This window comes from Epinephelus lanceolatus, chromosome 4, assembly GCF_041903045.1.
Source record: "Epinephelus lanceolatus isolate andai-2023 chromosome 4, ASM4190304v1, whole genome shotgun sequence".
Lineage (NCBI taxonomy): Eukaryota > Metazoa > Chordata > Actinopteri > Perciformes > Serranidae > Epinephelus > Epinephelus lanceolatus.
This window is the reverse complement of record NC_135737.1, coordinates 32,482,512-32,504,948: the sequence shown is the minus strand read 5'-3', so window position 1 is coordinate 32,504,948 and position 22,437 is coordinate 32,482,512. Positions and strand designations below refer to the sequence as shown.

Below are 22,437 nucleotides of genomic sequence, written 5' to 3'. Positions count from 1 at the left end.
AGGAACACAAACTCCATTCCTTATGTAGGGTGTGTTCACACAGCCACTCCTATAGGCATCGTCTTCACACTTTAAACCATTCAGACATAAAGCTGTTTTATACTGATTTAGGATGTGTTGTCAGTTTGCTTTGGCAAATCTTTTGTGGGTTTATACCCACTAATATTATACCAATATACCATTACATGTGCTTTTACCTTAAAAATGAAAAGATAAACAGCCAAAATAAAGTTTGGAAATCTCCTCACACTTGTACCCTATGTTACAGTGTATACACATTACACACTGACAGTGTCTTTAGACTTAACATAACCTCCCCCCAAAAATAAAAGTCACTCTCAATCCCCTATAAACAAATGAGCACTCTGGTGTGGGTGTGTTTCTTTGGCCAAAAGGCGGAGGAGGTAAACAGCTCTATAAAGTGATGCACAGTGAAGTCTCCGGTTCACATTTCCCTACCCACCCTCCTAACACATTTTACAGAGCCACAAGTCTTCATTTATTGGGTAAGTTTTTGATGAATTCATACAGCATTAACATCAGATGGATACTGTCATTTTGGTGTTTAATCATGTAGAACAGATTAATACAAGTAGATATATTTAGACTTAGATATTTTTATTTTGATGTAGAAAAGTTGTGCATGGAAATTATAGATGAATTAGTGTGTTATTACACATTAGGTGCATGTTTGTCACATTAGAAATCAAGAAAAATCAAGACTCTTAAATATTTTTACTTCAACATATCGCATATTACGTTCCCAACTAATGTTGCTGCAAGTTGAAATATGCAAATTATATTCCCATGAATAGATGAGCTAAATCTGGATCCATGGTGTGCTGTGCACTTCTCTCCTTAATCTGTGAACTTTTTTCTTTGGTTTCAGAAGCCATGGCACAGTTCATCCATCTCTTGCTGCTGCTGGGTATGTGTCATGTTGCAGCAACATATGTTTATGAAAGACAGGTGTGGCTGCTGGAGGGAAGCAGTGCCACTTTCCCATTTCCTAAAGATAATAGTCGAACCATTAAATACTGTGGCAGAGGAGGCAGCAAGTGTGAATGTGAGTCAAACAATTGCAAGTCCAATAACGCCAGCCTCCCCGGAGTCACAGTGACTGACAGCGACCTGACCATGACTAACTTTAAGCGAGAGAATGATGGGATCAACCTCTGCTATGATTCCTCTCCAAACCATCGGTGTGTGCATCTGAATGTGTCAATAGGTAAGCACTTTAATCATTTGACAAGCTGTGTTATCTCCTCAAACATATTAAAACATTATTTAGAGTTCCTCTGTTTTTAAATTCACATGCTTTTCAAATGTCCAAATACCCAGTTTCCTTAAATGAAGCTAATATCAGAGGAGCAGGATGACTTATATTGTCACAGCTGAGGGAATCATTTCATGTTGAAATGAACTTGGTCTCCCACATGACAGACTGTCAGAGTGTCACTTACTACTTGAACTTAATTCCTGGCATGAAGCCCAACAAGATGTGTGCACTTAAAACACTTTATTAGCATGTTTGCAGGAGAAATGGATTTAACAAATTCACATAGAGGAAATGAATAATGAGGAAGTTAAAGAAATCTGTCTGCACTCTGACTCTAACTATTTTTCTGGATTCTTCTATGTTTTTATTTATCAGGTTGTTCAGAGTCGCATAATATTACGTTTGCAAAAGGTCAAACCAAACACAACGTGATGACTGTTGCTGACTGCAGGAGACTCTGTACTGAAGATCCCACCTGCCAATACTTCACATTTTATACAGAGTAAATATGTGTTGTGTGGACTCGTGGCCATAGAAAACATAATGAGCCAGCATATTTCTGTCATTTGACAAATATTTACTTTAAAAACACTATGTAGCAGCACATAACTGATGGGACATCTGATTCAACACAGATTTGTGATCAGCTTTACATTTTTCCCCACAGCAATACAACATGTTTCCTGATGACATCAAGACATGACATGTTGATACAACTTCATTCAGCCGCTGTCTCAGGGAACAACTGTGGTGAGTTAAACTATAAACTGGAATGCTGTTCAGTATTTATTAGTCCCATATTTATTTCCATAAAAACCACAAAAAGAAAAACAAAATAACATTTGAAATATGACAGAACGATGGACAAAACATAATGAAATCTGACTCTTGAAAGGCATCACGTCCTTCTCTATGACTTGGAAACTAATTAACACCATATATCTTAAATCTAAAAAAGTATCGCTCAACCAAAAATGGTCTAAATAATCTGGATTTCTGTCTGAGGTTAAAACAACACTTATCAAGCACATATATTACTTACAAAAACTTGTGAGTGCTGGTTCATCATATTGATCCAAATTATATATGTGGCTTTTATATGACGGTCTCTGATGCTTTATAATTTTCTATGAAACGTATAAAATCGCTTGTATACCTAAATGTCGTGCAGCTTTGGACAGATCAAACACTCCTGACTACCACTGAGAGTCTACATGCTTTTGTAGAGTGTGTGGCAGAGTGAAAGAAACGGAGACACAGAGGACATGTGGGTGTGCAGTGCATTTTGTTAACAATATCCTGCCTTAATTTTGAAGCCAGCTTCAAGTACAGTACAATGATATCAATCTGTTGGTTTGATTTCACTGAAATACACTCTAAAGATCAACATTATCCTCTCATAACATCATTTGCAGTCATTACATTTTGTGTATTTAGCCTAAATTTAATCAATACTTTCATCAGAAATCATTTCATGTTGACACAGCTCCAGAGACCCACCATCATTAACACTAGGTGAGATCTTACCTGAATGTTTCATCACATTCCTGTTAATAGTTCACCCAAAAAGTCAGAATAACAATGGCATCAAATTACATAAAGCAGGTCTTACTATATCATAGTATACCATATACACAATTACAGTGTTAGTGTGCATCAGTAGTATGTGCAGACCTCAGGGTTTTAAGTCATCCATCATAATAACATCAGTTAGCCATCTTTATTCTCATTTAACAAAATTAGGTTAGTGGTAACTTAAATTATTGGAACAACATGTAGAGAAAATACACATCTGGTAAATACTTTATGCATCCTTGTTTTTAGAATACCTACAGAGTTAGGTCCCATCAGTCTCAAACCAGTCCAGTTGAATATTGGGTAACAATTCAGTGACGTCACATTTAGTTATGTTGAAGAAAAAGGTGCAACTATGTTCATTTAGTTGTGAGTGTTAAAATGTTTTTACATAGAGTAATCCTAATTGCAGTTTTTATATATGTATATATATCATCAGAATCAGATGTAGATGCTTTTGTTGGTAATAATATCAGTGATGCATCTTTATTCTCAGTTCATTTAATCATGAATCATGTTACACACCAATGCTCAATGCCAGTAGACTACATGTGAGGTGATTACCATGGGACTACAGCAGAGACTCCAGCCTGCAAACATACAGTTATTATTAATATTTCAGGTCCTCAAATGGGTTTTGCAGGTGTGGTTTGTTACAACAATGTAGCCTATAAGGATGATCTGTGGGGGCCCAATATTATATTCTTTCATGGGGTCTAAAATCTCTGGCAGCACCCCTGGTTGCAACATGCACAAACTCTCAGTGTCACCTCTTTGATGCAGGTCTCCGGTTCTACCCAGAACACAAAAGCTGGATTGATGCCCTGCAGCACTGCCACAACAAGAACTCCACCCTGGTTCAAATCACCAACCAGCGAGTGCAGGACGCAGTGAACTCTGTCCTACAAAATAAGAGCGGCTTGGATGGTGGAGTGTGGATCGGCCTGGAGCGCTCCATCTTTGGTGTAAACGTCCCCTGGCAGTGGATTTCAGGGGAAAGAGTAAAGGAACCTCATTGGAGCAGTAGCGCTTTTGACGACCCCTTAAACAACCACTGTGGAAAGGTCATCCAGGTGGAAGGGTCACAAGAATTCAAGTGGCTGGACGAAGACTGCCATAAAGAGCTGCCTTTCATCTGCCAAGGTAAGCTGCTGTTTGGTTTTCCACCCATTCTGACATGAGATTGTTGACAAAGTTTATCTTTCTTTTCATTTTCAGATCTGAATGGAAAGGCCTCGTCATAATCACTTCACTTCTCGAGACCAAGGTATATCAGCTGAAAACTGTTATGTTTTCCAGGTTGACAGCAGAAATGTTCTTCTCACTGTATGTTCTGTCTCGTTCATGTCCTGTAGATCCATCATGACGACTGCATGGGGCTCTGGAAACTACAAGAGTCACTCCACTATTCTCCTTGATATTATGTTTGAAATGTTTGAATGAATACTGGTGTTGTGGGCTACTGATTTTTGCATTCACTGTTCATTGCACTTGTACTCACTTTCTAATAACTGACTGATTTGCTTTCTGTGGGAAATACTTACTCATATTTTACTCAACTGAATGTATCAATAATCAGTGTATAATCAGAATCAAGAAACACATAATCATTGTTAATCATGTTTTGTTGTTACCCTAGTTAGGAGCTAAAAATGATGGTGTATGCCTTCACCATCTGTGCTCAAGTTGGTGTGTTTGCACTCAGGTGATGTCATGATGTTCTGAGTTTAAGAGACAATGGTGGCAGAGGTAGAGCGTAGTGATCGGAGGGCTCTGCCAACAAGGCCTACAATGGGAGGGGAATGTGAACAGCATGAAAGTGAATGTAATATTGAAACAACGGAGTCTGCTCCAGGGTCCAGCTCAGTGTGTGTGTGTGTGTGTGTGTGTGTAATCTTTAAAGACTCACAGTCAAGGAATTTTATTCACCAATATTGTGATTTATTTAATGCAGGTTCTTGATTATTATCACTTATCCAATAAAGATAAACATGTTTAATCTCACCTCCTTCTCATCTTGTTTATTAATATCCTGCCTCAATTTTTAATCCAGTTAAAAGTCATTTTTCAAAATGAGAATAAAGATGCCTCACTGAAATTATTATGATGAATAGACAATAAATAAATAAGCAACATGAGTAAATAAATAATGTGGGCAGTATGTAGTATAGCAGGTACCTGCACTCCCCTTTGCCTCCTCTTCCATTTCCTCACTGGTTTCATTGCTTCAGTATATATGTATAATATATAGTTTATCCTGTAATACTATCATCATCACCATTATTTTAACTACCAACATTTTGTGATGGATGACTTAAAACCCTGAGGTCTGCACATACTACTGATGCACACTCACACTGTAATTGTGTATATGGTATACTATGATATAGTAAGAACTATTTCATGTAATTTGATGCCATTGTTATTCTGACTTTTTGGGTGAAATGTATTGACAGGAATGTGATTGAACATAAAGGAAAATGTCACTTGGGGTTAAAATTTTAAGTGGTACCTTAAATACATAATGAAAAGTAATAATAGGCTTATAATATTATCATCATCAGTGGTAGTAGTAGCATTACCCCAGTGTTCACCTCTGACCTTAACACCACTCAAGGCCAGAATTCCCAGAGTATGAAATCATGAGCTTGGTGATGGTCAAAGAGGCTGTTTAATTCTTCCTTTGAAATGACTTTTTTTTGTCTATACAGAATAAGATGCCTATAGGAACAGCTGCGTGAACATACCCCTACTGTTAAATTTAAAATGAAGGGTAGACTCAAAAATGTAGACAACTCAGCAGAACTCAGTTCAAAAGATTTATTTAAAATAGAAATGAGGCAGAGTAGATAATACTTGAATTGCTGGAGTGAAATTTGAACCGAGGTCTCCCATGTGGTAGGCAGGGTAAGTTGTTGTTGGACCACAGAGGCTTTTCTTTGGCAGGCTGCAGGAACAAAAGATAGCGAGGACCCTGGAGAGGATGGAGTACGGCCAAAACACCAGGGGGAAATAGAGAGTCTTGCTGGAGCTGAGAAGCAGAGCAGGCGGCGAGGGTGATGGCAGCTTGAGGCTTGACTGAGGCAGGTGAAGGAGTCAGCAGGCAAGGCAGGTCTGAAGCAGATGACTTGGTGATGGTTGGCTGGAGACAGAGAAGATTGTGGTCAGGAGCAAAGGTAACAAAACAGGTAAGTAGAATCATACACAGAAACTGGGTCTCAAACAGGGAGCTGAGCACTTTACCACACTGGGTTAAGCAATGAACTGACAACTGCTGGAGAGAACAGCTGGTCTAAATACAGCTGGAGGTAAGTGCCAAATGGACTGCAGGTGTGACAACTTGATTGCAGCTCCTTGCACCACCTGCTCACTCACACACACACACACACACGCACACACACACACACACACACACAGACTGCCTGACTGACAGGGAAGACAAACTCGGGACAAAAAATAGGAAGTGGAAACCAGAGAGCAAAGGCAAGGGAAGAAGAAGACAACAAGTGCAAATCCTAACACGTTTGACCAGACTGAGACTGTGACAGCAGTTTAACTGCTGGAAGATGATAAAGGAACACCCACACAAGACCGTTATCTCATCACCTTGTCTCATCCTCAGGCGTACAGCTCAATCCTTATAACACAATAAATCAGCAAAATGTACATTTTGACTTTGATGTTAAAACCTACAATATTTTTGAGGCTTTGGATGCACAAAAATCAACATTACGGACACTTATGTGTTAACCTTTTGACCTCTGTGTCCATCCAAAAGCTAAAAACACCAGTTCCCTGTTTCCACAAACTTCATGCAAATCAAAGTTCAGAAACCTAACAGTGAGGAGGCTTTTTTCAGTCCTACAGGATGCAAATATCTGCTCTCTGGGTGATGCTTATTAGTTATGAAGAGGAGAATGTAAATGTATTGGCATATGTGAGCAGTATACATGAGAAAATGCTCCTTTTGTTGAAGGTGCTAGTTGTACAGGAAAGCTGCTGAGGTCACAGTCCTGTTGACATTAAAGTCTTTTTAAAGAGAGACCTGGTCAAGAAGGCAGCATTAAATATTGTTACAACATGAACACACAAACAACATAAACAGGTAGCGACAACTGTCCCACAACAACTGGGGATACAAAACAACATAAAAACATCATAAAAATATGTACCCCAGCCTACAAGCCCCTATTCAACAGAACTAAACCTGAGTTAAAGACTGTGCAGGTCTGGACTGCAGAGGCCTCTTCAGCCCTGCAGGACTGTTTAAAGGACCCTAGATGGGAACTCTTTGAACATCCAGACACTGAGTACTATACCAGCACAGTCCTTTCTTACATCTAATTCTGCATTGACACCATAACCTCATAAACAACAAATGAAAGTGTTCTCCAACCAGAAGCCCTGGTTCAACAGCAGGGTGAGAGAGCTGCTCAGAGCCCGAGACACAGCACTGAGACCAGGAGACACAGAGGAGTACAGGAGGGCTAGGGCCAGTCTGCAGAGAGGCATTACATCTGCAAAGCAGGAATACAAACAATGCATTGAGGACAACTTCAATGAAAACAACCCCTATGCCATGTGGAAAGGTGTACGGAATATTACTGACTACAAACAGAGCAACAGCAACCCCACCTCAACTGACCCCTCCCTCCAGGACCAGCTATACACTTTCTTAGCCTGCTTTGAGGACAGCTCCAGCTCCAACAGGGGACCAGACCCAGACCTCCACCAACACCAGTTTGCAAATGTTTCACAAACAGATATCAGCTGATAATTAACATTAAGACAATTATTCTTTATATGCAAATCCTGCATTATCTAATTAAGTATGCACAAATTTGCATACATTCCCAGAACTGAAATCTGAACTAAAATAAACCTAAATGTGTAATTGTTATGTTTTCATTCCACTAGTCTGAAAAAAGAAGCAAAAAAGGGCAAAATCTCAAAACTGACCAGTGCATGAAAAGCTGTTTTCACCTGGGGTATCTCTCCTTCAGCTGGTTACAATCTGCACTCCTCACCACTAGATGCCACTAAATCCTATGAATCCTACACTGTTCCTTTAATGTCGCCTCCCAGTGGACTTGTTCCTCCATTTTCGCAATTCATTTCTTGCCTGTTGCTATATGTATAAACCAAAATAAGAGGAGAAACAGGTTAGATTATATATGTTTATCTTTATTGAATAAATGATATTATATAGGAACCTGCATTAAATAAATCACAATATTGGTGAATGAAATTCCTTGACTGTGAGTCTTTAAAGATTACACACACACACACACACACACACACACACACATTGAGCTGGACCCTGGAGCAGACTCCGTTGTTTCAATATTACATTCACTTTCATGCTGTTCACATTCCCCTCCCATTGTAGGCCTTGTTGGCAGAGCCCTCCGATCACTACGCTCTACCTCTGCCACCATTGTCTCTTAAACTCAGAACATCATGACATCACCTGAGTGCAAACACACCAACTTGAGCACAGATGGTGAAGGCATACACCATCATTTTTAGCTCCTAACTAGGGTAACAACAAAACATAATTAACAATGATTATGTGTTTCTTGATTCTGATTATACACTGATTATTGATACATTCAGTTGAGTAAAATATGAGTAAGTATTTCCCACAGAAAGCAAATCAGTCAGTTATTAGAAAGTGAGTACAAGTGCAATGAACAGTGAATGCAAAAATCAGTAGCTCACAACACCAATATTCATTCAAACATAATATCAAGAAGAATAGTGGAGTGACTCTTGTAGTTTCCAGAGCCCCATGCAGTCGTCATGATGGATCTACAGGACATGAACGAGACAGAACATACAGTGAGAAGAACATTTCTGCTGTCAACCTGGAAAACATAACAGTTTCCAGCTGATATACCTTGGTCTCGAGAAGTTAAGTGATTATGGCGAGGCCTTTCCATTCAGATCTGAAAATGAAAAGAAAGATAAACTTTGTCAACAATCTCATGTCAGAATGGGTGGAAAACCAAACAGCAGCTTACCTTGGCAGATGAAAGGCAGCTCTTTATGGCAGTCTTCGTCCAGCCACTTGAATTCTTGTGACTCTTTTACGTGGATGACCTTTCCACAGTGGTTGTTTAAGGGGTCAACAAAAGCGCTACTGCTCCAATGAGGTTCCTTTACTCTTTCCCCTGAAATCCACTGCCAGGGGACGTTTACACCAAAGATGGAGCGCTCCAGGCCGATCCACACTCCACCATCCAAGCCGCTCTTATTTTGTAGGACAGAGTTCACTGCGTCCTGCACTCGCTGGTTGGTGATTTGAACCAGGGTGGAGTTCTCGTTGTGGCAGTGCTGCAGGGCATCAATCCAGCTTTTGTGTTTCTGGTAGAACCGGAGACCTGCATCAAAGAGGTGACACTGAGAGTTTGTGCATGTCGCAACCAGGGGTGCTGCCAGAGATTTTAGACCCCATGAAAGAATATAATATTGGGCCCCCACAGATCATCCTTATAGGCTACATTGTTGTAACAAACCACACCTGCAAAACCCATTTGAGGACCTGAAATATTAATAATAAATGTATGTTTGCAGGCTGGAGTCTCTACTGTAGTCCCATGGTAATCACCTCACATGTAGTCTACTGGCATTGAGCATTGGTGTGTAACATGATTCATGATTAAATGAACTGAGAATAAAGATGCATCACTGATATTATTACCAGCAAAAGCTGCACTATCATAAGTGGCCATAGGATGGCAGTCTTTATTTAGCAGTGCCTTTCCATGTACCTGGTGTAAAACTGCTAACAGTAAAATCAAATCTCCAGTGAGATGGAGACCTATCTATTATTGTTATTATTATTATTATTATTATTATTATTATCATCAGTAGTAGTAGTATTTGGATAAACTATAGCTACTTTCAAATATGTTTATTGGGAAACCAGTCATGTTAACAGTGAAACTGACCATCGACCGTTATGTTTCCTTTTTTTACAGAAAATAAAAAAGTATAATTCCACAAACACAATCCTAGTAAGACAAATAGCAAATTATAAGCAAACAAAACCAAAATCAAAACAAAAACCAACAACAACAAAACAAAACAACAATAGAGCATACCCCCCCCCCCCAGCCACCCACCCACCCAGCCCTCCCTAGCAGTGCATTTAAACCAGAGTCTCAGTCAGATTCTCTTTCGAGATGAGAGACCAAAGGTCGCCAAATTTTATGAAAGTCCTTCAATTTATTCTTCAAAATAAATCTAATTCTCTCCAAATGTAAGGTGTCAAGTTAGTCAACTAGTGCTTGAAGGAGGGCACCTCTTTCTTTTTCCAATAAAGTAAGATCAGTTTTTTTGGCATTATAAAACCATATGCCAGAAGACGCTGCTGTCTAACATTTAGTCTCCGCAGCTCATCAGATGTTCCCAGAATTATTAAGATAGGATCTGGTTCTAATTGGACCCCCAGTATCACAGAAAAAAATTGAAATATTTCATACCAATAGTTTGAAGTTTGGGGCAAAGAGCGTAACTATGTGATAAGGTAGCCTCCATAGACTCACATTTCTCACACAAAGGTGAGACTTCAGGAAATAGCAGTGTCGGGCGGTAATGGAACATTCATGGATGTACTCCCAACTCTCCTCCCACACACTGGGAAGTATCCAGGCCCCAGTCTCTCTTCCCCACTCTTCTTTTATCTTGTCCATCTTGGGAAGGCACATACTTTGTAGTGTCTCATATAATTGCGAGATTATGTAACATGGGTTAGGGAACAGATTAAATAAACTCTCTAGCTTGTCTGGGTTTGCCTTCTCAAAATTAGGAAGATGTGTTTTAACATAGTCCCTAATCTGAAGGTATCTGAAAAACTGATTCTTGGGCAAATTATATCTTTCCTGAAGTTGTTGGAAAGAAGCAAAAGTGCCTTCTATGTATAGGTTGCCAACATTACAAATCCCTCTTTGCTTCCAGGTAATAAAGGCCCCATCCAGAACAGAGGGAGCGAAGGAGGGGTTTGCTGCTATAGGTAGCAGAAATGACACTGTATTGAGCTTGAAATGTTTTCTTAGTTGTTTCCATATCCTAATTGAGTCGTAAATTATAGGATTATGTTTAAAGCAAGTTCTATTGACTGGCACGGGTGACAATATAACCGCTATACTAGAGTATGGTAGGCAATCCTCCCGTTCCATCTCTAGTCCATCATGGGGTGATAGGTTGTCATCTAACCAATGTACAATAGAGTGTATCCCAGTGGCCCAATAATATAAAATAAAATTAGGCAATGCCAACCCCCCATTGGTTTTATGTTTGCAAATATGGTCCTTTTTATTCTATGAGACTTGTAGTTCCATACAAAGGGGAGAATGATAGAGTCCAGTTTACTGAAAAAAAGATTTAGTAAGGTATATAGGCAGGTTTTGAAAAAGATAAAGTAGCTGAGGGAGAAAAATCATCTTAATAGTGTTCACTCTACCCAGTAGAGAAATGGAGAGTGTTTTCTAAAACTGAATATTGCTTGCTAGCTTATTTAACAGGGTGGGGAAATTAGCCTTATAAAGAGCATTGTACTTCTTGGTGATTACTATCCCCAGATAAGTTAAGCTGTCAGAAGCTATTCGAAAGGGAAGCTGTTTGAGCCATTCTTGATCCTCAACTTGTATTGGCAGTAGTTCGCTCTTGCTCCAGTTAATATTGTACCCCGAGAAAGTAATGAATAGATGAAACGTTTTTAGTATTGATGGAATTGTAATCCTAGGTTGAGTAGCATATAACAAAATGTCATCCGCGTACAATGATATTTTATTCTTGGTGTATTCTGTGTTATAGCCATGGATCTCAGGAAGTGATCGAATTGTTTCGGCGAGCAGCTCTATGGCTAGCGTGAACAGTAGTGGGCTAAGCGGACAGCCCTGCCTTGTGCCCCTACCAAGCAGAAAAGGGTCAGAAAGAGTTTGATTAGTAAGTATTCTGGCCCGGGGGCCATTATATAAGAACTTAATCCAGGACACAAATTTATCACCACAGTTGAATTTCTGCAAGACCGTAAATAAGTATGGCCATTCGACCTGGTGCGACTGCGAATGCCTTTTCTGCATCCAAACTGAGGATAATAAGGTCCTTTTTGGGAAGTAGGAGAATGCATGATATTTAAAAGACATGTAAAGTTGTGGAAGGAATTTCTTTTGGGGATAAACCCTGTTTGGTCAGAGTAAATCAACTCGGATATAAAGGTATTAAGTCTTCTGGCCAATGTCTTGGCCACGATTTTTTGGTCTGAGTTTAATAATGAAATTGGCCTATATGAACCCACTTCTTCTAAGTCTTTCCCTTTTTTGGGGAGAAGGGTGATAACGACTTCAGTCAGCGTCTGAGGTAGTACCCCATCATCATATGACTGGGTGTACATTTTACGTAGATAGGGAGCCAGCAATCCTCCAAACTTTTTGTATATCTCATTGCTGAGCCCATCAGGGCCGGGACTTTTACCATTTTTCATAGATCCAATGGTTGCTAATAGTTCCTTACATGTAATGTCTGCCTCTAAGGCATCACGGTCCGCTTGACTCAGTGATGGGAGTTCACATCTAGAAATTATTGCATTGTTTCTGTTATATAATTAACTTCAGATGTATACAGTGTTTAATAAAACTGCCTAAATCTTTCATTAATATATTTGGGGGAGTTAAGAATATTTCCTGAACCTGACTTAATTTTGTGGATAGTCCTGTCATTTTCAAGTTTTCGTAGTTGTCTTGCTAATAATTTATGTGGCCCATCACCAAATTCAAAATATCACTGTTTTGTAAAAATAAAGGCTCTGCAAATTCTATCTGACAATATTTTGTTTAGTTTATATTTAAGAGTTGAAATTTTTGTATGTTTTTCTAATGAGGGGTGTAGGGCATTCTCCATGTCTAACTGGCGAGTCGCATCCTCAAGTTGTAGTTGTTTTTCTTTGTTACGCTTCTTGAGAGAGGATTGGAAAGAAATAATGCACCCTCTTAAATAGGCCTTAAAGGCTTCCCACAATAGTGTAGAAGAGGTACCTGATTCTAGATAATCACAAAACTTTGCATAAGTCTGTGGATATTCTCATTTATCCAGGTCTATTCCATTCTGGCAACAATTAAATCGTAGGCAACTGGACTTTGATTTTGTCTAGAAGACGTTTCGCCTCTTATCCAAGCGGCTTCATCAGTTCTCAACGCATCAGTCTGACCAGTCCTCACTACTCTGACAAACAGTGGAGTAAGACTCAGGTTTTTAACCTCTGTGGAGATGTACACCCACCACCCTCATAAGACAATACTTTGTTAGTGAAGTTTCACTGGACCATTGTTTGGGTCAGGTGAGTCACACTAGTGAACGACGGTCGTTAGGAGTGAGTGGGGCCACTGGTGAGCAACAGTCGTTAGGCATGATGTGTGATTACCAGTGAACGACTGTCGTGTTTCTTTGAGCCACTTGAGGTTAGTTTCGGGCAGTCTTTGTTGTTCAATCTCTTAGGTACAGCAGCAAGGGCCGCATTGTAAATGGGGGATAGGTGGTGTCTCAGACCACCTCCCCTGTTTAGAGATGGTTTCTCTATTTTAACATAGATGGATTCTTTCACCCCTCTTTCGAACCATCTGTCCTCTCTGTCCAAGATTTTCACATTGCTGTCCTCAAAGGAGTGAGCCTTCTCCTTTAGATGTAAATAAACAGCAGAAACTGGACCTGAGGAGTTTGCCCTTCTGTGTTGAGCCATGCGCTTGTTTAATGGTTGTTTGGTTTCACCAATGTATGAGTCCTTGCATTCCTCACTGCATTGGACAGCATATACCAAGTTGCTTTTTTGAGTGTGTGGTACCCTGTCTTTGGGGTGTACCAGTTTTTGCCTGAGTGTGTTACTTGGTTTGAAACACACAGGAATTTGGTGTTGGTTGAAAATTCTCCTGAGTTTCTCAGACACCCCGGACACATAGGGTATGACAATGTTCCTGCGCTTGTTTCCTTCCTCAGCCCTCTCTGAGTTATTGTTCTTGTTGGATCGTTTTGTTCTGTTAAACGTCCAACTAGGATAGCCACAAGTTTCCAATGCTCTCCTCAAATGTTTGTGCTCCTGTACCTTTGCCTGAGTGGTAGTTGGTACATTATCAACCCTGTGCTGTAAGGTTCTGATAACTCCCAGTTTGTGCTCCAGAGGGTGGTGTGAGTCGAAAAGAAGATATTGGTCTGTGTGTGTGGGTTTCCTATATACCCCAATGTGGAGGATCCTGTTCTCATCCAAGTGCACATCACAGTCTAAGAAAGGTAGGTGGTTATCATTAACATCTTCTCTAGTGAACTTGATGTTCTTGTCCACTGAGTTGATGTGCTCAGTAAAAGCCTCCAGTTCTTGGGATTTGATCTTCACCCATGTGTCATCCATGTATCTGAACCAGTGGCTTGGTGATGTACCCTTGTAAGAGTTCAGTGCCTTTTGCTCTACCCTTTCCATATACAGGTTTGCCACAATGGGGGATACTGGTGACCCCATAGCACAGCCATGCTTCTGTCTGTAAAAAGTACCGTTAAACTGGAAGTATGTGGTGTTAAGGCACAATTCCAGTAACTGGCAAATTTGTTCTGTATTGAGATTTGTTCTGTCCGGTAACGTTCTGTCCCCCTACGGACCAGGATAGCTGTGCCTCTAGTCTTTACTGAAAAGTTGGAGTGATAAATATGTTGTACCCACCTACACCTGAGCCTAGCATGCGAGTCATTCTTCAGGTGGGTTTCTTGTAAGAAAATAACATCAGCTTGTAATGATTTAAGGTGTGCAAGCACTTTGCCTCTTTTAACTGGTTCGTTAATACCATTTACATTCCATGAGCAGAATGTTACATCATCCCTCCTCTTCTCTTTATGTGCTACGTTGTGCATTACGTAGGGTGACTACAGGCATCTATCCTTAGACTCTCTCCTCTCTCTGTTAAATATATGTAACCATAAGTTAAATGACACTCCAACCACCCTCCCACCCCTGCCCACCCAAAATACACTTAAACAGAAAAATGAAAACATTATCAATTCGTAATAATGTGTAGTCTAACCTCTCTAAACAGAGAATGAACTCTAGCAACCAACTGTGGTTGAACTCTTGATCCTACTGTAGTTAGTAGGCCTACAGTTGTAAAACTTGCAACAAAACCTATTTAGTTACAAAGTAGATCAGTTATCTCTCATTAACAAAATTGAATGTAAACTCCCACGTCTTAGCAGACCTTACCAAATAAACACAAAACTCCAAGGCATACACTTATTCATAAACCCCCAGGCCCTACATGGTTTCCCCCCACCATCAGTGACTTAAAGCCATGCTGTCTTAACTATGAGATAAAATACAAAGAAATAACATATTCATTAAAGAAACCAAGTTATTCAGACTACCAATTGAAATATGCATTCTGGTGGGCAGGCTGGCAAACAAAATATTTTACATTGTAATAGGGGAGAGGGAAAAAAAGGGGGGAAAACAGAAACTCAGGCCTCTAGTCTCTCTCAGAAATGAATGAGCCATGCTCTAAGGTGTGCATCTCAGATGCGGCCCTGTCCGAAGTGGCGTTCAGCATACAGGCGGGCCTCCTCAGGGTCCGTTATTATTTATTTTTTTTATTTATTTATTCCTTTTGACCCCTCCCCAGGGTATAAGGGGCAAACAACAAAAAATAACATTAACAAATCAGGACAGGCGGCAGCCAATGCACAGCAAAATAAATAAAACAGAATTTGTGTACATACATACAAGTCAAAGCAAATCAAGAGAAACTATTCAAAGTTTCAACAAATTTGACAAGACCTTTACTTTTCGAGATGACATTAACTTTTGAAACTTATAAATATTTGGATTTGCTCTATAGAACTGTCCGACCAACTCTCTTCTCTCTTTATCAAAAAAAGAACACACAAGTACATAATGATATTCGTCTCCTCGATTGCCAGTCAAACAAAGAGTACATTTCCAGGGGACATTTTCACTATCATACCTGCGCTCAGAGATAGGTAACTTATGATTTCCACACCGAAACTTAGACAAACAAACTCTTTCGGCAGGTCTTAACATAATCAGATAAGGTTCAAAAGTGAAATCAGTTTTAAACAATTTATAACTATCACATAAAGGGTTACTTCGTAATTTCTCATGCCATCTCTGTAGTTCCATATCAGATCATCTACGTTCAATCATTAATTTTAAATATTTAGGGTTCATCCGTCCAGCATCATGCCATAAGTATGATAAACCACAATCATCAAGAATATTTTTAACTTTGGAAATCCATTTACACTGAAAAATATTGTCATCATACAAAGTCTTGAAAACAATAAACACAGTCAAAGAGATTTTTGCTGTATTATGACTAATTAAATGTACCCAAAAGTTAATCATTCTCATGTTTACCTTTAAATCTAAACTATTTCGACCAAACTCTCCATAAATAATACAATTGTGCGTTTATTAACATTAAAGTAAACATTTCAAGAAAGATCTGTTTGGTCAATTTGGTCAAGTTTATGAAATCCCCAGACTTCACTTCCATATAAAAGAATAGGCACTATAAGCTGGTCAAACAACTCACATTGTATATCAACAGGTAACTGTAATCTAGTAACTCTGTTTTCCAAGGAGAATAAAGCTCTTTTAGCTAGTTTAACTTGCTTAGCTATTGCTTTATCAAATTGTCCATTAAAATTAAATAACGTTCCAAGATAGTCATACTCAAAAGTAACTTCTAATTTATCTGAACCAAACTTAAATTCTGGGAGTATCCGTAATTTCCCCCTAGAGAAAATAACAACCTTTGTTTTGTCTGTGTTGACAGTTAAATACCAGTTTTTACAATAAGAAGCAACTGCATTTAATGCGGCCTGTAATTCTGAAGGAGTCTCTGCCAGTACAATCGTATCATCCGCGTAAAGCAGGACATATAATTTCAAATATATCCCTATTTCACCATTCATCACATTGCGGCATTCAGTTGAAAAAAGTTCAAGTCTGTTGTACCATTGACTCACATATTTTTCAAAGTCATTTAAATATAGTGCAAACAATAGTGGTGATAAATTATCCCCCTGACGCACTCCTACATTACATACAAATTGTTCAGATAAATCATAACCAGCTCTAACACAAGATTTGGCATTCTCATAAATATTATGTATCACATTTAATACTCTTCCGTTTATACCAAGTGCAACTAATTTAAACCATAGTGATGACCTATCTACCAAATCAAACACTTTTTTATAATCAACAAAGGCACAATACAGTCTTTTTTTCTTATACAAGTACCATTCAACCAGTGAGTGAAGAACAAAATATGGTCAAGGGTTGAAAAGCCTTTCCTAAACCCTGCCTGCTCTTCTCCAAGAATTCTTTCAGACTCTATATAAGCAGTTAGTCTGTAATTTATTACAGCCGTAAAAAGCTTACCAATACAACTAAGTAAAGTAATACCTCTGTAATTTTCAGGATCATCTACTGGTCCCTTGTTTTTGTATAATGGTTTTATCACTCCTAAACACCAGTCAGTGGGGACTATACCTGTTATCAGTACTAAATTAAAGAATTTTACTAAAATGTTCAGCATTTCCAAAAGGGAGTTCTTCATATATTCATTTATAACTTCATCGATACCATTTGCTTTTTTATTTTTTTACCATTCGCTGTATTTCTTCCAAAGTAAACAAATCATTTATGTATTCATTTGTAGGAGAGGTGACTCGTCTGAGGTCAAATTGCTGGTCTTCTGGTGTACAATTATCACTCGATTTTTGGCTGAGTTTCTTAAAATATTCAGCAAAGGTTTCTATAGATACATTTCCTAATCTTCCAGATGGTTTACCTGCATTTAGAATAAACCAATATTCATTACTATTAGATTTCTTAAGTGTACGGAGTTTCCTACGTCAAGAATCATAGAACTGCCTTTAACATTTCCTTATGATGGATTTATACTTTCTAGCTATACATTTTATTTCAACTTTACATTGAGCAGAGCGGTTAAATTTAAATATATTCATGGATTTATAATATTTTCTACGGGCTTCAACACATTCAGCATTAAACCAGGGTTTTCTCTTCTGTAGTTTTTTTTTGACGTTCTACCAAATTTGTACAGGTCCTGACCATATGCCTTACATAAACCCAAACTTTTACCAGGATCTACCATAATGTCACATATACCTTTACTAATGTTATTTATTTCAACCAGATTTGCATTGGAAATATTAATCGCATCAATCATTGAATCATACATTTTTATAACTTCTAAATTAAAGGATTCTTGGTATGTGGCTTTTAGCTCAGATTTCCATCGGTGTTTAAACATTAAATGGGCCATGTGTCTATTCTCTTTTTCGGGATCATAATAAGCAGTATCTGTAAGAGTTTCACACTTATGAGTACCCAAGTTATTAGCTCTTATAGTTAAACTAATAGGGCAGTGGACATCTGACAAACATTTGTCCAAAGGATCAACACAAAAATAGATAATCTGTGCTAACAAACAAGCTGACACTATGGCATAGTCAATAACGCTGTTACCATTATAGTTAAAACAGGTGTAACGCCCAATGCCTTTATCAGACCCAAATCTTCCATTTACAATCTTCAACTCTGAACTTTGACATAAGTCAATTAGGCTGTGACCATTATTATTAGTCATTAAATCTTCACTGACCCTCTGCAGATCCATCAAAGAAAAATCATTTATGTCACTGTTTAAAAGTATTTCGCCATCAAAGGACAGTCATTTCTAATATTCGTTCCTACGTCACCTACATTTAAGGAGTCACTCAGAGTACCAGTTCTTGAATTGAAATCACCCAACATCACTACTGGTAAACTGTATTTACTGTTCATAAATGAAATATCTTGGGAAACATTTCCAAAATAGTCCTTGTTGAAAAAAATAGATCCTTCATGTGGCACATAAACTGTTCCCAAGATGAATTCAAACCCAAAAGCTGCTTTGGCCACTTTAGTCCACAGGATGGCGTCGGAAGTAGTGTCTTTTATCTCCTGAACATAATTTGCAAACTCATTTTTAACTAATAGACATACCCCATGTATACCACCATGTTTATAACTTGATTTCTTCTTTTCTAGCACGAAAGGAGTAAATCCATCACAGTCTGATTTACAGATATTATCTGTTTTGGTCTCTGTTAAACAAATAAAGTCATAGTCTTTAATGTATTCTGTAAGAATCCCAAGTTGAAATTTAGCACGTAATCCACACACATTTAGTCCGAGGAATTTGATATCTGTCTTCTGTTTAGTCTTAAATCGACCGGAAGAATTTTTACAAGTTACATCCTTGATACAAGTTGCATGTAGTGAGGGGTCAGCGCTGGCCTAGGGGAAGTCTACATAAATCCCGACACTTTGGGCTTTTTCTGCAGACCATCCCAGTTTGGACATTAGCTCATCACCGGGGTAGATGGTTTTCGTCACCTCTTGATCGTTGTCCTTAATGATGCAACAGATGTTACCGTCCATTGTCCAGGCTCTTTTAATCTCTGGATCCATCCTCACTTGTCTCAGGATCTTTCCTCTCAAAGGCGTAAGGTCTTCCTCAATAAAGACTCTGTTTTTCCCATCAATACTCCTTAGACGTTTTTTGTTTCTCATACTTTGAAGTTTGGTTTCATACGTGACAAACTTGACAAAAATGTTTCTGCTGCGGTGTTGATCTTCAGCCTCGTGCACTCTTCCACGTTTCCCTGGCAGACGGTGGCTTACGGTGATGTCCTGCTCTTTCATCTCCACTCCCATATCGGCTGCCAGATCAGCTACTACTTTCTTTGTGTTCTCACCGTTTGTTAACGGGATTCCTCTAATGATAATGTTTGTCTTGCGAGTAGTTTGCTCAACTTTGTCACACTCAAACTTCAATTTACTTATCTCCATCGCAGCTTTGGTCGCTGCTTTCACAGCTGACTCTTGGAGCAAGAGTTTAGTAGATTCATGTACATGTATTTAACTACAGCGGGTGGAAAGTCTCTGAAAACTTGAATTCGCTGCCCTTGATACGTGAGACTTTTGGTTTTCATGACCTTCTGCAGTATGTTCTCCAAAGCATGACAGTAGTGCACCCTTAAAATCAGGTGTCGAGGAGGCTCTTCATCACCAGGGCGCTCTCTCGGGGCTCTATGAGCTCGGTCAATCACTGGTTTTTCATCCAGCTGTAGTGCATCCATAAGCAGCTGTGCCACGAAATCCCTGGTCTTCTGACCCTTTTCCTCCCCTTCTTTGACTCCCGCGATTGTCAGATTCTGACGTTTAGATCGTCCCTCCAAGTCCAAACACTTTTCTGACAGTTGTTCAACTTGGCTGTGTAGCTGCTTTACCCTAGCTTCGAGGTCCACAACAGTATCCGAAGTAGCATTAGCTGACTCTCCTAAACTTTTCAGCATCTCATTTTGGGAGTCTAGTCGGACATTTACTACGGAAAATGCAGCGTCACTTTCTGCTTTCAGAGAGGCAATTTCGCTTCTCAAAGTTGTACTCACATCAGCAATCCTTTCGTCAAACTTGTTGCAAATGTCCAACTTAGCCTGGGACAACTCCGCTTGCAGTGATGCTATAGCGGCCAACACCGCTTGGTTGTCCGTGCTCTGCACACTTCACTCAGGGTTCTCGTTCCCACTCTGGATCGGTGCTTCAGTCTGGCCTCCATCGCCGTTCAGCTCAGCCTTGGAAATCCCCGCTCGCTTCGGCATTTTCACTAGACAGTGGGTACTTGGAGTGTTTGGGATGCAAAATACAATAACCGTTTGTTTGAAAATTACACAGGTTTTGTTTTAAATGTAGTTTTAACGTGAAATCTGTAGGAGCTACAGTGAGATCTCCTCATTGCTCCACAGCGCCCCACCATTAAGTATAGCTACTATAAGTGAAATACTTCTCACCTTCCTCTTCCTCATCTGAGGGTTGGGGAGATGGAGACCTATCTATTATTGTTATCATTAATATTATTATTATTATTGTTAGTAGTAGTAGTAGTAGTAGTAATAGTAGTAGCAGCATTGGGTAAAACTATAGCTACTGTAAGTGAAATACTTCTCACCTTCTTCTTCCTCTTCTTCTTCCTCTTCCTCATCTGAGTGTTGGGGAGGGGTCAGACCAGGAGGGACTGATGTTGGGTTCACTGGAGCTGTATCGACATGAATTGATTAAGGCAGTGATTACATTTTGGATGACTTAAGTTAAAGTTAAAGTCCTACTGATTGTCACACACCTGAGTGTGTGAAATTTATTCTCCATATTTGACCCATCTCCTGAGGGAGCGGTGAGCAGCAGCGGTGCCACGCTCAGGAATCATATGGTGATCTAACCCCCCAATTCCAACCCCTGATGCTGCCAAGCAAGGAGGCAATGGGTCCCATTTTTGTAGTCGGGGGATCTAAACCACGACCTCCCAGTCTCAGGGTGGACACTCTACCACTAGGCCACTGAGCTCAAATCACTGAGGTCTGCACATATACTGATGCACACTAACACTGCACTTGGGGTTAGAATTTAAAGTGCTACCTTAAATACATTATTATCATCATTATCATTATTATTATTATTATTATTATTATTGTTATTATTTTTAGTATTATTATTATTATCATTATTATTTTTAGTATTATCATTATTATTATTACCTCCGCCAAGGAGGTTATGTTTTTGCCAGTGTTGGTCTGTTTGTCTGCAAAATAACTCAATAAGTTATGAACAGATTTTGATGAAATTTTCATGAAAGGTGGATAATGGGACAAGGAACAGATGATAAAATTTGGTGGTGATTGGTTCAAGCAAAGCGGATAAAATAATAAAGTAGACTAGAAAAGCACTCAGAGAGCGCAGACCTCCAAGCAGCTCGGATTTCCCGCCATTTTATCATTTTATCCACTTCGCTTCAACTGATCACCACCAAAATTTTATCATCTGTTCCTTGTCCCCATTATCAAGCTTTCCTGAAAATTTCATCAAAATCCGTTGAGAACTTTTTGAGTTATTTTGCAGACAAACAGACCAACACCAGCGAAAACATAACCTCCTTGGCGGAGGTAATAATAATATCTTGTTTTGCTTTTTTTTCTATTTTTTTAGGGAAAATTGTGGGACTAATAAAGACTGAAAAGAATTATAGTTTATAGTTTAACTCACCACAGTCGTCCCTAGCAGGGTACCCTGAGACAGCGACTGAATGAGGTTCTATCAACATGTCATTTCTTGATGTCATCAGGAAACAGTTTTTATTGCTGTGGGGAAAAATGTAAAGCTGATCACAAATCTGTGTTGAATCAGATGTCCCATCAGTTATGTGCTGCTACATAGTGTTTTTAAAGTAAATATTTATCAAATGACAGAAATATGCTGGCTCATTATGTTTTCTATGGCCACGAGTCCACACAACAGATATTTACTGTGTATAAAATGTGAAGTATTGGCAGGTGGGATCTTCAGTACAGAGTCTCCTGCAGTCAGTAACAGTCGTCACCTTGTGTTTGGTTTGACCTTTTTCAAAGGTATATGTATGCGACTCTGAACAACCTGATAAATAAAAACATAGAAG

The 22,437-nt window shown here is 39.1% G+C and overlaps 2 protein-coding genes and 1 long non-coding RNA gene across 4 annotated transcripts; 1 reads left to right on the top strand and 2 right to left on the bottom strand.

Moving 5' to 3' along the window:
- Positions 1-444: 444 nt before the first annotated feature.
- On the top strand, positions 445-4,858 carry LOC144462860 (uncharacterized). The gene is made up of 6 exons (XM_078167516.1): positions 445-506; positions 890-1,228; positions 1,655-1,781; positions 1,947-2,029; positions 3,638-3,997; positions 4,210-4,858. Exons 2-6 carry the CDS (start codon positions 895-897, stop codon positions 4,218-4,220), a joined length of 915 nt encoding a protein of 304 aa, XP_078023642.1. The 5' UTR covers positions 445-506; positions 890-894; the 3' UTR covers positions 4,221-4,858.
- An 803-nt stretch (positions 4,859-5,661) lies between these two features.
- LOC144462859 (uncharacterized) lies at positions 5,662-6,152 on the bottom strand. Its single transcript, XR_013491031.1, has 2 exons — positions 6,098-6,152; positions 5,662-5,996 (listed from the first exon to the last, which is right to left on the bottom strand). It is a non-coding gene; the product is annotated as an uncharacterized LOC144462859 (long non-coding RNA).
- Positions 6,153-8,048: 1,896 nt separating this feature from the next.
- On the bottom strand, positions 8,049-22,411 carry LOC144458329 (lithostathine-like). Of its 2 annotated transcripts, XM_078167515.1 has the most exons (5): positions 22,029-22,411; positions 20,941-21,027; positions 8,878-9,237; positions 8,754-8,802; positions 8,049-8,665 (listed from the first exon to the last, which is right to left on the bottom strand). In XM_078167515.1, exons 1-4 carry the CDS (start codon positions 22,102-22,104, stop codon positions 8,777-8,779), a joined length of 549 nt encoding a protein of 182 aa, XP_078023641.1. In that variant the 5' UTR covers positions 22,105-22,411; the 3' UTR covers positions 8,049-8,665; positions 8,754-8,776. The 2 variants fall into 2 exon arrangements, with proteins under 2 accessions (XP_078023641.1, XP_078023640.1); XM_078167514.1 differs by lacking the exons at positions 8,049-8,665; positions 8,754-8,802 and having other exon boundaries at positions 8,811-9,237.
- Between the last annotated feature and the right edge of the window lie 26 nt (positions 22,412-22,437).

Coding starts and splice junctions, on each gene's coding strand:
- LOC144462860 (XM_078167516.1), top strand. CDS start 895: ATGGCACAGTTCATCCATCTCTTGCTGCTGCTGGGTATGTGTCATGTT. Junction 1,782..1,946: donor TACTTCACATTTTATACAGA/GTAAATATGTGT, acceptor TTTTCCCCACAG/CAATACAACATGTTTCCTGA. Junction 2,030..3,637: donor TGTCTCAGGGAACAACTGTG/GTGAGTTAAACT, acceptor TCTTTGATGCAG/GTCTCCGGTTCTACCCAGAA.
- LOC144458329 (XM_078167514.1), bottom strand. CDS start 22,104: ATGACATCAAGAAATGACATGTTGATAGAACCTCATTCAGTCGCTGTC. Junction 21,028..22,028: donor CCCTGCTAGGGACGACTGTG/GTGAGTTAAACT, acceptor ATGTCGATACAG/CTCCAGTGAACCCAACATCA. Junction 9,238..20,940: donor AGAAGAAGAGGAAGAAGAAG/GTGAGAAGTATT, acceptor TCTTTGATGCAG/GTCTCCGGTTCTACCAGAAA.